General features: G+C 36.8%; 3 protein-coding genes across 7 annotated transcripts in view; 2 read left to right on the forward strand and 1 right to left on the reverse strand.

The window, feature by feature from the left end:
* Positions 1-2,989: 2,989 nt before the first annotated feature.
* On the forward strand, positions 2,990-10,951 carry LOC100870693 (uncharacterized). The gene is given in 5 exon segments (XM_031915433.2): positions 2,990-3,355; positions 3,358-3,433; positions 3,616-3,753; positions 8,458-8,561; positions 9,308-10,951. Coding segments are annotated over 5 exon segments (990 nt in total). The 3' UTR covers positions 9,614-10,951.
* kuz (zinc-dependent metalloprotease kuz) overlaps positions 9,669-13,122 on the forward strand; it is a 122,469-nt gene continuing 119,015 nt past the window's right edge. For 2 of the 3 annotated variants that reach the window (XM_086902516.1, XM_086902517.1), the window contains exon 1: positions 9,670-9,712. The gene's annotated coding sequence lies outside the window, so the exon portion shown is untranslated. Of the gene's footprint in view, positions 9,713-13,122 lie in introns of all 3 variants that reach the window. The other variant, XM_086902514.1, reaches the window with a different exon arrangement.
* Positions 11,072-13,088, reverse strand: LOC105734940 (uncharacterized). Of its 3 annotated transcripts, none has more exons than XM_086902520.1 (3): positions 12,914-13,088; positions 12,487-12,722; positions 11,072-12,374 (listed from the first exon to the last, which is right to left on the reverse strand). In XM_086902520.1, exons 2-3 carry the CDS (start codon positions 12,605-12,607, stop codon positions 11,230-11,232), a joined length of 1,266 nt encoding a protein of 421 aa, XP_086758646.1. In that variant the 5' UTR covers positions 12,608-12,722; positions 12,914-13,088; the 3' UTR covers positions 11,072-11,229. The 3 variants fall into 3 exon arrangements, with proteins under 3 accessions (XP_086758646.1, XP_086758645.1, XP_086758647.1); XM_086902519.1 differs by having other exon boundaries at positions 12,781-13,043; XM_086902521.1 differs by having other exon boundaries at positions 12,800-13,042.

Here is a 13,122-nt window from a genome sequence, read left to right on the forward strand (position 1 = left end):
TTTCGCGTTTTATTTCTCCGATTCGTGGATTTTATTAATTCCCCGTGCGGGGAAAGAAGGAGAGAGGAGTTCTAGGAGAATATTGCCACTTTGTTATTTTTAAATAGGAAAGGAAAAAGTGGGGGAGGAGGAGAAAAATTGAACAACGAAGCACGAACGCGCGTTGAAAGCGTGTTACAGGGGTGTGGCATCGATAAACCTTCCGTGTATATACGTGTGTGTGTGTGTGTGTGAAAACGTTCCACGGCAATTTGTGGCCGCGTTACTACCTACACCCTCCTTTTCTCAGGTGTTTGATTGATCGTTTCAATTACGCGGCGCAGCGTGCATCGAACGGAGAAGTAAAGTCCAGTATCAGTTCATTCGATGATTAGGTCCATTCGGCTGTTTCACCGAGCTTTTCCACCGATCCTAAGTTTCTTTCTGCGAATAACGATTCAACCTCGACGTCTGTCGCGCAATTTCTTTAAAAACGCGCACCATGTGAACAGTGTTCAAATCAACTGCGTAAAATAAATTGAATTGGAAGAGGAACTTTTAACTCGATGTATTTGTACGAATTATCTCGCAATGAAATAATTGTATATATATATATGTGTGTGTGTGTGTGTATAGAAAGAAAGAAAGAATAAGAAAAGAAGGAAAAAGCGGATAAAAGATGATTTTTATTTTAAAAAGTTGAATTCGAAAGAGGTTTTTAAGGATCCGTAATGGTTTCTTGGAACGAGCGTAATAGCAGATAACTAAACTTTGTCCGTGAAATTCCATGTGCGCCACGGCCACGTCGTTACTTCCTCCTTTCCACACATAACGAAAACGGCGATGCACGGGATTTCGTTTCATGTAACCGGTACTCAATATTTGTTCACGTCGCTTGCACGCTTAAATTGCTCGAGTGTGCTCGTAAAACACGGGTAAAAGGTACGAAATCTCTTCTCTTCCCTTTCTTTGTGTTAAAGTTTAACTGTATTTTTTATCGGCCAATTAATACTAATTATGGACTTTGCGAAATTTTTTAAATTACTCCTTACCTTTATTATTTCAGAAACTTTCGTTTGCGTCAACTTGATAGATTCGTTTTATTGGCGTTGTTCGATTTTCTTTTTCTTCTTACTTTTTTTAAAAACTTTCACTCACGTTAAATGATTTTTATTGATGTATCATTTGGAAGATCGTTTTTACTTATATGTTAAAAATATCCCTTTTACGCGATGTAGCTGAGTTGGAAAGAAATTGATCTTAAAATTTCTTTTTTTTTTTAAAAAAACTTTCATTCGCGTTAGTTAGTTGTAGGCTGATTTTTATTCCTGTTATTTGAAAGATCGTTCTTACGATATAAACGCGTAAATGCCTTGAAAAGGACGTCCCTTTTTTTACGCGATATAACTCGATTGGAACGAATTGATGAAAATTCCGAATTCCGTGATAAAAAGTGGTCAGAATCGTGAATGGTCCTTTAACTCGACAGATTTACGATGTATTCAAGGATGAGCATCGAGATTGGGCGAAACTAATGGTTCCGCTTACCCTGGAAATGCTACGCGTCTCAAGTTTGTAAACAGAAATAGCTATACGGCCAGCGATCGAAGATGTATCGCTGAAACGAAGATCCGCGAGTCTCAAATTTCGCTTTTAAGCGAGATATGATGCAACGCCTTTAAGACGATTACCTCATCGACTTACGATCGAATTCGTATTTTCATTACCTCGCCTATAGTTGTAATTAAAAAAAAAAGAAATTCCCCTGCGATTTTTGTTAAAATGTTTCCTCGATCGATAAAGAAGGAAATTACCGCGAATAAGAAACAAAAATTTCTCCACGAAATTTTCACGCATCGTATCCTCCTCTCTCTCTCTCGACGAGACGAATTTCTTATAAATTGTTCAAACTCGGCGGGTGAGAACCACTGCGCAAGGAGTTTAGTAAACGCGTGAAGAAGTGTTTCGCGGTACTTTTTCACGAAACACGTTCCCCGTATGGCAGAGGCGTTTATCCATCGCCCGAGTGTGTATGAGAGCTGGAGGAGGAGGAAGGTGGGAGGGGAAGGGGCCATTAGTTTGCGGACACAAAGCTCCGAAATGGGGGGGTCGAGGAGGGCGGACGCTACGGGCGGGCATGCGCCTCCGTCGGCCAATCAGGCCTCCTCCCTCTCTCATCCTTCTCCCACTCTTCCCTCGCGGACGAACCTTGCCACTGCGCATATCGCCCTATAAAACTAACTACGTTATCCACCGATAAGTATTACCGACAACGCAATTACCTCCGTTAAATCTCACGTTTTCAACGATTTAATCTTGCAACGATTTTAATAACGAGTTTCAAAAATTCCAAATTCGATAATTACTTATATGCGAAATAATGACACGAAATATAATCGCATAGAAACGCGTAGATTCCTTTCTACCTTTCTTTCGAAATCGGCGAGGACGGTATTCTTATCGATTTGTTCGCGGACAGGCAAAGGAGCGTTAAACCGAACGCGAATAAGCTTTTGACCCCTACCCCGATCGGCTAACAGAAGAGAGACAGAGCGAGCGAGTGAGACGTGCGGGGCGTAGGGGGGGGGGCGTTAGCCGGGGATGACCTTCCCCCCGGGACGGTTTCGGGTGGGGAGTCTGGGAGGTTCTTGTGGACCACGGACACGTGCCACCTGTCATACATTTCGAGGCGCTCGCCTTCGGAAGGTGGAGATTAGTCGTAGATTAGATCCCGTATGAATGATTTCGCTCGAGTGTAACGCGCCAACGCGACGCTCTCAACTCGGATAATACATGTGCGATAGAGGATCGGTTGAAAATTTCTCGCACGTGTCGAGAATGGATGGAGGATTTCGCGACGACTAGTGAATCGAATAATTTTTATCCCTTTTTATCGGAAATAATGGGGGGGAAAATTGTCGAAAGATGCGGGCAGAGAAGAAGAGAAGGATGGTAAAGGAAGAGAAGAAGAGCGGAGAAACGTGTTCTCGATTGTGATTCACCATTCGCCATGGACGAGTTTTGCCAAAGTGGCGGGGAGGACGTTGGGAAGATTCGGTTGGTGGGGGGGAGCAGCGCGTACGGGGAGGAGAGATCGGCGGTTAAATCGGTTGTTGGCGGCGAGGGCACGCATCGGCGGGACGCGATGGGTGGTTACGCGTCCGATTCGAGCGGCGAAAGTTGCAAAGGGGCGCAATGGAGGAGGCAGAGAGCGGCGGAGGGAAAGAATTCGAGCGTGGCCGCCGCGTCCACGGCTTTCACGATAGATAACATTCTTGGCAGGCGGGAGAAGAGGAGGAAGAGGAAGAGGGAGGTCGAGGTGCGCGTTGATTTGAATTGCCCCGAGGGGGGCGAGGGGGAGGAGCAGGAGGAGGAGGAGGAGGAGGAGGAGAGGAGAAAGTGGAAGGGAGTCGGTTTATCGGGCCTACCTCCGGTTTATCGGCCGCTCATCCGGGTAAAATTTCACATTTCTTTCTTTCTATTTATTTATTTATTTATTTATTTATTTATTTATTTATTCCCCTTAGAAAGTTAGTTGGTAACTCTCGGTTGGTTAACACGATTTCTACTTTCTCGAGGGGGAAAAAATTCTTGATTCTTTTTAAGAATGACATTTTGATTCGCCTGTTTGAACAGGTTTGTATCCAGGATTGCCCTATTCGGAGGTGGCCCTCTCGGATCCCGGCTACTCGGCTACGTCTCTCGCCTCTGCGTCCATTTTGTACAACAGTTGGTTCGCCCAGTCGAAACCTGGCCAACTTTTCGGCCTTCAAGGTGAGCCCTAGCTCGATCCATCCTGGAACAAAGCGCTTTTGCGTTTGAATCGTTGCTTTTCGCCTTTCGAAATATTTATATCTACTTCCATCCCGATCTAGGTGACAAGAAAAAAAAAAGCGATCTCTAATTACCCCGTCCCGTAATAACTTATCGGCGTGATTCCATTTTCGCGAACAATGGGGGAGAAGAAAAGCGAGGATCGGGTGCGTTATTTCGTTGTATCCGAAAGAAGGGAATATCGGGGTGATTACTCGAGGCGTCTGTCGTAACAGCTTTTCGACACGCGAACGTCGCATTAACAGCCACGAGGGGGTGTTGTACACCCCTTGATTCCAGTTCTGTCTCACCGCGTGTCTCAGGTGTGAAGAGTTATTTTTCGCGAAAATCAAAGCTTTCTTCTCGAAACCTATTCCACTCTGTCGCGAGTTTGCCAGCGAGGATTAAATCATCGAATGATTTTTGTATAAGTAACGTTTTTATAGAAATCGTTGCGTCCTCTTTCCACGAAGAACAAGTGAAAGATTCCCTTGCTTCTTTCTGTTCTATCTCGAAATGTATCGTGGAACGTATCTTTGTTTTACAGAAATTAATATTTTTTTTAAGGGGATCTTTTTGTCTCTTGCTTCTTAGTTTATTTAGGTTTATTTATTCGATTTATTTATTTATGTTTATTAATCATGGAAAAATTTATATTGAACTTAAGATATAAAATTGGTTCGTTGCATTGAATTCCATTAAATATTATGTTTTGAAAATTTTATTTATCTATCGTGAAACGTTTGCTTTGTTACAAAAATTAATAACATTTTTCAGGGTGTCTTTCCAATTATATTACTTTTGTTTGTACGAAAATTAACATTTCTTTAGAGATTCATGATGCATCGGAGATTGAAATATAATATTTGCTAATAAAAACTGGTTCGCATACTTTTGCCTTCTCTCCTTTTGCCGATCTCTCCGTCACGATATATTTTCTACGATATCGCGTGCGAATGAAGAAATCAGAACTCGAATCATCCTTGAAGATTCCTTTTTTTCTTTTACTTCTATCTCTCGATCTCGATGAAATATATTTCATTTAAAGAAAATTAATGTTTTAGAAATCGAGATACGTAATCATTAGAGAGACGGTTCTCATCCAATTGATTCCACGATTATTCACGAGGCACATGGTGATCATCGATTAATCCGGAAAACTTAATTTTCTCTAACGAATATGTATTTCACGATCGAGAGAAACGAGGAGAGCAAGGAAGAGAGGTTAAAAGTAGGCGAGAGGAGCCACTTTTCATCCGTGGACAGTCGAATCGAAATTACATTTTATGAAAAATCGCAATATTTCCCGCAATATGTATTTCGAGGAAATCGCGGATATTTTTGGAGGCGTTTTCCCTCGGCGAATAATATTGGCTCGATCGTCGCCATCGTTGTTCCACCTCTTTCGCTGCTATCCGCCATGCTGTTAGAAGCCCATTTATCAGCGACGTTACTCTAACCACCTTCCGGACAGGTGCTAAACGTCTCTGTACACTCGTAAATCTTTATTCCGTCACTTTTCTTTCCTGCGTTTCCCTTTTCGGCCAATAATCGTTTCTAGGAAATACGATCGGCCCGATTCGGATCTGGAGGATAATTCGAAAATTTTGTAAAATCCAGAGGGTGGAAAGTTACGTTAAACTGCGAAACAATTGGATTCTCGTCCTTACTTTGTTTAAGAAGTTACTCTTACTGTATCTTTCTCATAACGTTTTTAATTTCGATTCTTCGAAGAAGAGGAAGCAGATGTTCTTTTTTTCGATAACTTTTCCGTTCGAACGATAAAATTTGAATGAAAGTGTTTCGCGAGAATATGAATGGATCGTAAAAAGTCGTTGTAAGAAGAAACGTTTCCTCGTACGCGTCTCGAAACGTTTGCGAGGAAATAGAAAATATGTTGTGTTGTGTGAACGCGCGACATCTATTTGTTGGTTTAGAGTGTAAGGGGCTAACTGGGACGTTAAACAAGGGAAAAAAGTGGAGGAGGACGTTTATTTCGAGCCGATTTTCCGGAATTCGTGGACAACCGTTTCGCCGGAAAATTGGCCGCCATAAATTGTTAACAGTAACAATTTCAAGATTCGTAAAATCCTACACCAATTTCTATTTTCATGTTTCATCGGGTTATCATTCATTCGCGCGCGATTAAATTTAAAAAAGAAAGGAAAGAAAAGAGATGTGGATATACAAAATTCCTAATTTTTACAGAATCGAATGTAGAAAAATCTTGGAAACTCAATTAAAACTTTCTGTCTGTATCCAAAATGTACAAAATAATTAAACTTTTATAGAATCGAATTTTGAAAGCTTAATCGAGGTTAAAATTTCCGTTTATATCCAAATTACGAAATACAAGATAATTAACTTTTATAGAATGTAGAATGTAGAAAAATCTTGGAAACTCAATTAAAACTTTCTGTCTGTATCCAAAATGTACAAAATAATTAAACTTTTATAGAATCGAATTTTGAAAGCTTAATCGAGATTAAAATTTTCGTTTATATCCAAATTACGAAATACAAGATAATTAACTTTTATAGAATCGAATGTAGAAAAATCTTGGAAGCTTAATCTTAGTCTGTATTCAAATTACGAATATACAAGATAATTAATTTAGATAATTATTATAGAATCGAATGTAGAAAAATCTTGGAAGCTTAATCTTAGTTAAAACTTTCGTCTGTATTCAAATTATATCAAATATATCAAAATTCCTTTTTCATATCTTAACTTTAATAGAATATAGAAAAATCTTGGAAGTTTAATCTTAGTTTTGCCTCTATTCAAATTACGGATGTACAAAATAATTAAACTTTTGTAGAATCGAATGTAGAAAAATCTTGAAAGCTTAATCTTAGTTTATATTCAAATTACGAATATACAAAATAATTAATTTTTATAGAATCGAATATAGAAAATTCTTGAAAGCTTAATCGAGGTTAAAATTTTCGTTTATATCCAAATTACGAAATATAAAATAATTAACTTTTATAGAATCGAATATAGAAAAATCTTGGAAGCTTAATCTTAGTTTCGTTTGTATTCAAATTATACAAAAATATTAATTTTTATAGAAAAATCTTGAAAGCTTAATCGAGGATAAAATTTTCGTTTATATCCAAATTACAAAATAATTAACTTTTATAGAATCGAGTATAGAAAAATCTTGGAAGCTTAATCTTAGTTTCGTTTGTATTCAAATTATACAAAAATATTAATTTTTATAGAAATGTAGAAAAATCTTGAAAGCTTAATCGAGGATAAAATTTTCGTTTATATCCAAATTACGAAATAATGAAACTTTTATAGAATCGAATATAGAAAAATCTTGGAAGCTTAATCTTAGTTTCGTTTGTATTCAAATTGTGGATATACAAAAATATTAATTTTTATAGAAAAATCTTGAAAGCTTAATCGAGGTTAAAATTTTCGTTTATATCCAAATTACGAAATATAAAATAATTAACTTTTATAGAATCGAATGTAGAAAAATCTTGAAAGCTTAATCTTAGTTTCGTTTGTATTCAAATTATACAAAAATATTAATTTTTATAGAAATGTAGAAAAATCTTGAAAGCTTAATCGAGGATAAAATTTTCGTTTATATTCAAATTACAAAATAATGAAACTTTTATAGGATCGAATATAGAAAAATCTTGGAAGCTCAATCTTAGTTTCGTTTGTATTCAAATTATACAAAAATATTAATTTTTATAGAAAAATCTTGAAAGCTTAATCGAGGTTAAAATTTTCGTTTATATTCAAATTACAAAATAATGAAACTTTTATAGAATCGAATATAGAAAAATCTTGGAAGCTTAATCTTAGTTTCGTTTGTATTCAAATTATACAAAAATATTAATTTTTATAGAAAAATCTTGAAAGCTTAATCGAGGTTAAAATTTTCGTTTATATCCAAATTACAAAATAATGAAACTTTTATAGAATCGAATGTAGAAAAATCTTGAAAGCTCAATCTTAGTTTCGTCTGTATCGAAATTATACAAAATAATTACGCCTCCAATGTAGATAAAATAAAACAGACATGAAAGAAAAATCTTGGAATCTCGGTGTAAAAACTTTCGCCCAACGTTGAAACGATTGGGATCGAATCGAGTGGAATCCCCTTTGTCCGTTCTGTTGGCGCGCGAGACAGGGCGCGGTGATCATCTAAACGCGGCTAACAACGGTATAATGCCTCATATAACCCCCTTGAACGGAAATGTGTGCAACTTGTTTGCACCCCGATGATAATCGCGTCCAAACGTTCCTCGGTATAAACTGTTTGCCCACCTCTTTCCCACATTCGTCGCCCGTGTTTGCACTAAGATGTCACACGTTCCCCAAACGATCCCCCCACGTTTTAGACACGCTTGCCAACTCTAGTCACGGCCCAATGGCCGTCCCGAGCCGAGGAAAGTGGTAATTGGGTAGAAGCCCGGTCGAAGTTAGCGCAACGATTAAGAGTCGATCATTGTAATGCTAAATTTTTATTATCACCGGTGTAAATCTTCACGGGGAAGGCCTCGTCGATCCGCCTGTCATCCAACTTATTTTCCACTTCCAAAATTCCAAAGGAAAAGAACAGGCCCTACCTTTCCCCTTTTATTTTCTTTTTCTTATGAGATGCATCTTGTGAGACGTTTATACGTTTTCGATGAGCAGCGCCTAAACCGAGCGGAAGACGGTCGAGGAAGCCGGGCATCGACAGGAAACCGCGGCAAGCGTACAGTGCGAAACAATTGGAGAGGCTCGAAGCCGAATTCAAGGTGCGTATTTCAAAGAAGAATTATTGTATACTTTAGAAATGATTAATAATTTGAGATTATTATTTTTTTCTTTTTTGGCTGTAGACGGGATTTCTAGCAGTTTTGCGAGAAAAAAGATTTAAAGTCTAAAAATATATGTGTATATATATATATATATATATATGCAAGGTGCGTGTGTGTTAAACTCGCGTGTATTTAGCGTGTATAAGAATTTTTAGCAAAAGAAGAAGAAGAAGAAGAAAAATTTTAACGGATAATTGAAAAGATCAAGAAACGCAGCCTACGAATAATTTGTTTCTAATTGACATAAAATATTTACTGGTCTATTCCGCGAAAACAATTATGAGCAATCTTTACGATTATTTGCGGTTGAACCGAAGAAAAGTATGCACGGTGCAAACTGTTAAATCAATTGACTTATACTTTTACACACACACACGGCAAGTGCACACATCCCGAATGCTAAATATTTTCTGTTTACGAAATTCATGCAAGTTTCATGCAAGTGTTACTCTTTTAACGACCACGTCCTTTGCTCAAATATCGATTTTTCTTCTTTTTCTTCTTCTTCTTTTTTCTTTCTCTCTCTCTCTTTTCGCGCCATTTATCTTGACACGACTCACGTCGTTACGTTGCCATCGTGAAAAGAGAAACGAGAAAGAGAGAGAGAGATTAAAATTATTGCTTCATTTAGATAAGAATTATTTGAAATTGGCTCGATCGTATCACAGATTTTCTCTCGACAGATCGACAAGTATCTGAGCGTGAGCAAACGGATGGAGCTGTCCAAGTCGTTGAACTTGACCGAGGTACAGATAAAAACGTGGTTTCAAAATCGTCGTACGAAATGGAAGAAGCAACTTACCTCGAGATTAAAAATCGCCCAGAGGCAAGGACTTTTCCCGCCAACCTACTTTCCGCCGGCACAGTATCCCCTGTTACCCTATTATACCACGCCCCTCGTGTTTGGAAGTCCAGCAACGTCGGATGACACGAACGCGATGACGATGACGATACCGCCACGACCGTTATCGTCGTCGGATACGCTGTGAACGGGTATGCGCGATCATTCGTGTCGCAGATCAGGTGATAACGTGAACAACGTTTAGGATAGGACGTTTCCTGTGTTTCTAAGATCTCGCAAATGAGCGGTGAGTGCAGGAATTATATATTATTCGATGGAAAAAAGAAGTCGGTAAAGTTAAAGAAAAGTAATAATTTTCTTTTTTGATACGTCCTTTCGTATAAAATGTTCGAGTGCGTTTATTGGATTCGTATTCGTATAGATATTCGATTGAATTATGTATTCGTGAATTAATAATAGTTTTCGATGTACAATTTTGCTTCCGTGCTGTTCAATATCGCGTATATAGCGTTAGCTTGCTTTACATAGCAGTAGAATCGTGCACATTGTAGAGCAGAGAATATCTATATTTTCTACGTCTTAAAGATTGAGACGATGTGAAAGTGTGTTTCCATCCGTGTCTCTCATCTGCGATGAGTATGTGGAACAAGGAGAGCGAATTGTAGAAGAAGGACAGAGATAAGGTAAAAATACCGAATTCAGCGCCATCTTCAGAGTGCCGTAAACGAAACTCAACATATAAGGACAGAAAATGATTGGAGAAGGATAGGAAATAGGATAAGAATTGACCGTCAGCGCTATCTCTGGAGTGTTATAGATATCTCTTCGAAAAATCGTGCTTCTAAAAATTCTTCACAGATGGCGCTGTATCTAAATTCTCCCCTTATCTTATCCAACTTTAAGAAGATATCTTCGGTGATCGAGAGATGGCGCCAATAATCAATTCTATTCTATCTTTATCCTACTATTTTTTTTTTTTTATCTTTTACTTGTAGATTGAGTTTTATTTGCGAAACTCTAGAGATGGCGTTGATTTCGCTATTTTTACTCTATTTCTGTTCTTGTCGCATTATTTCCTCTCCTTGTCTATAGTTACTCTTGGCACTCGTGATTACACGAAGTATGGAATATCGATATGGAATATCGAATATGTTTTCGTCGCTTCCTTTTAAACAGTTTATATCTAATGTGTCTTAATCTTTGATATAAAAAATATGGATATTATTATTCTCTTCGACTTTACGATGTATCTCTAAAACGACGATCTAAAACGCAAAACGTAATATTTCGATATACATACGTGTGAAATAACAGTGAGCCTACCTTACTTTACGTTATCGTATTTTATCTTCATCATTATTTTATGCAACGAAGAAACGTAATAATAACATATTTCTTTACTGATAATTTTCGCTAATTAGATGTTCGACTGTAAAATATAAATTTATCTGTTGTGAAAAATGCATAGGATAAAAATTTTGTGTACATAAGTTATACGACTATAATAAATACAAAATTTTAAAAATTCTTCGTTTTTCTTTAATCTTACAACGTATATCTGTTTGACGAATATCTGGTTGAATATTAAAGATAAATTAAAGGATAGAGTTTAAAGGGAGTTATTATAAATAAAAAATATACAAGGTTTATAATTTTTTTAACTTCATATAAATTTATTTCATTTATATTGAATGGACATGTTACATCTGTATAACTCTGATGCAATAAATTATTCACATAAAATTCTGTTAAACCAGAACTGTGTATCAAAAACGATTAAAAGAAACTATAGCATTAAATAATTTATACAAAATTCTTATTTGTACAGTTTTGGTTATTAAGTTTATCAGCTTTCAGTTTTGCTTGCATATTCGCCACTTTGGCTTCCGTTACGCAGTTGACTCCTTGTCTTGCCCTACAAGGCGGTATCATCGATTTTTCCGTTTCACAAGCAACCGTTTGTACTTTTGGATACATGGGAAATCTTAATTTTGGAATTATAGCCTGGAGCCTCTTTGGAATTTTAAATTTTGGCTTCGCTTTTTTTACCTTCTTTTCTTTCTTCCTCTCAGGGAACGAAGTGCCTATGTCGCGTGTTCTCACCTTAACGGATGATTGTACAGTTCTGACATATATAGTTGGACTGCAGCTTTTGTCGGAGGTTGATATTTCTTTCGTCGATGCTTGTATAGATATGTGAAATTTTTCACCTTTAGTAAGTGCTGCCGCGATCGCCATAGTATTTTTGGCGCATAAATAACAACAGCTCTTCGTGAAATCCACATCCTTAGCTTCAGGAGTTACATCGTCCACTTTCTCCGGCTTCTCTACTCTTTCATACTCGGGCTTTTCTTTTTTCTTTTTCCGTTTGATTTTCTTATCGTCGTCTTCGAAAGTGGCTTTCTTCACTGGCTTCCTCTTTCGAAATTTTCCTCTGAAGCGTTGCCAGAAAGTTGGCCTTTTTTTCTGGACTTTTTTTGCAGGTAATTTCTTCTTTTTACAACAATTAGAGAACAACGACCTACTAACTTCTTCTTCTTCTTCTTCTTTTTCTTCTTCTTCTTCTTCTTCTTCTTCTTCGGACTCGTGGCAAGGTTTTTTTTTTTTCGCATTTATAGCAGCCAACTGCCTTTCCGCTTTCAGCTTTTCTATATATTTCCTTTCGTTTTCTCGATTCTTTCGAATACTGTTTATCTCCTCTTCTGAATCGTCGTCGCAAGGTTTTTTTTTTGCATTGATAGCAGCCAACTGTTTCTCCGCTTTCAACTTTTCTAAATATTTCCTTTCGTTTTCTCGATTTCTTCGAAAACTATTTACCTCTTCTTCCAAGTCTTCTTCGCAAGATTTTTTTTTTGCATTGATGGCAGCTCTTTCCGCTTTCAACTTTTCTAAACATTTCCTCTCGTTCTCTCGATTTCTTCGAAAATTATTTTTCTCCAATTTTTCTACTGTTAAAAAAGAAGAATATCGTATTAATTAAGTTAAGAATAATAAAATTATGTCGATATACGATATTCTACAAATTCGAACGGAACGAAATTAGGATAGGAATAAATTTACTTGAATTGCATTGGGATAATTTTCGTGGCAAAGTTTGTGTACGTTTGAACTCATATTTTTCTCCGCTATTATATCGATTAGATTTTTTAGAATGTACATATACAAATTCAGCCTCCGACATTGCTTTTGTTCGATTGTGTACGGAGTATGTACTTTCCCACGTACCACGCTTAACCTCATTAGGGTTACATTTTATTCATTAACAATTAATGTTTTACATTAATGTTTATTGGCATCTGTCATAAAATCGACATCAATGAAAAAAGTTAAATTAAAAGTGTACAGGCATCTTACTTTTTATAATTATAATTACAATTATTGAAAAATTAATTTTATCAATGACAAAAGGTTAGGTTTCTATTTCCACTGTTATATTTGAATCCTCAAAAAAATATATAAAAACTATTATCGATTAAAAAATTTTTACCGGGAATTTGTGTAAAGTAAACAAGTATGTTTCATAATTTAATAGATAATATTAAAATTTTATCCATATTGGGATTTTAAAACTCCCGAATGTGAATGACTGGAAGTGCAGCCAACCACATAAACGTGAAATTTCTTATTTCCATGTAAAAGATTATATTATATTATTTTCACACTTCGTCAAACACTTTTCCATTAATTTGTAAGTTA

Source organism: Apis florea, unplaced genomic scaffold (genome assembly GCF_048593485.1).
Source record: "Apis florea isolate Af1SG1 unplaced genomic scaffold, ASM4859348v1 contig_2272_pilon, whole genome shotgun sequence".
Lineage (NCBI taxonomy): Eukaryota > Metazoa > Arthropoda > Insecta > Hymenoptera > Apidae > Apis > Apis florea.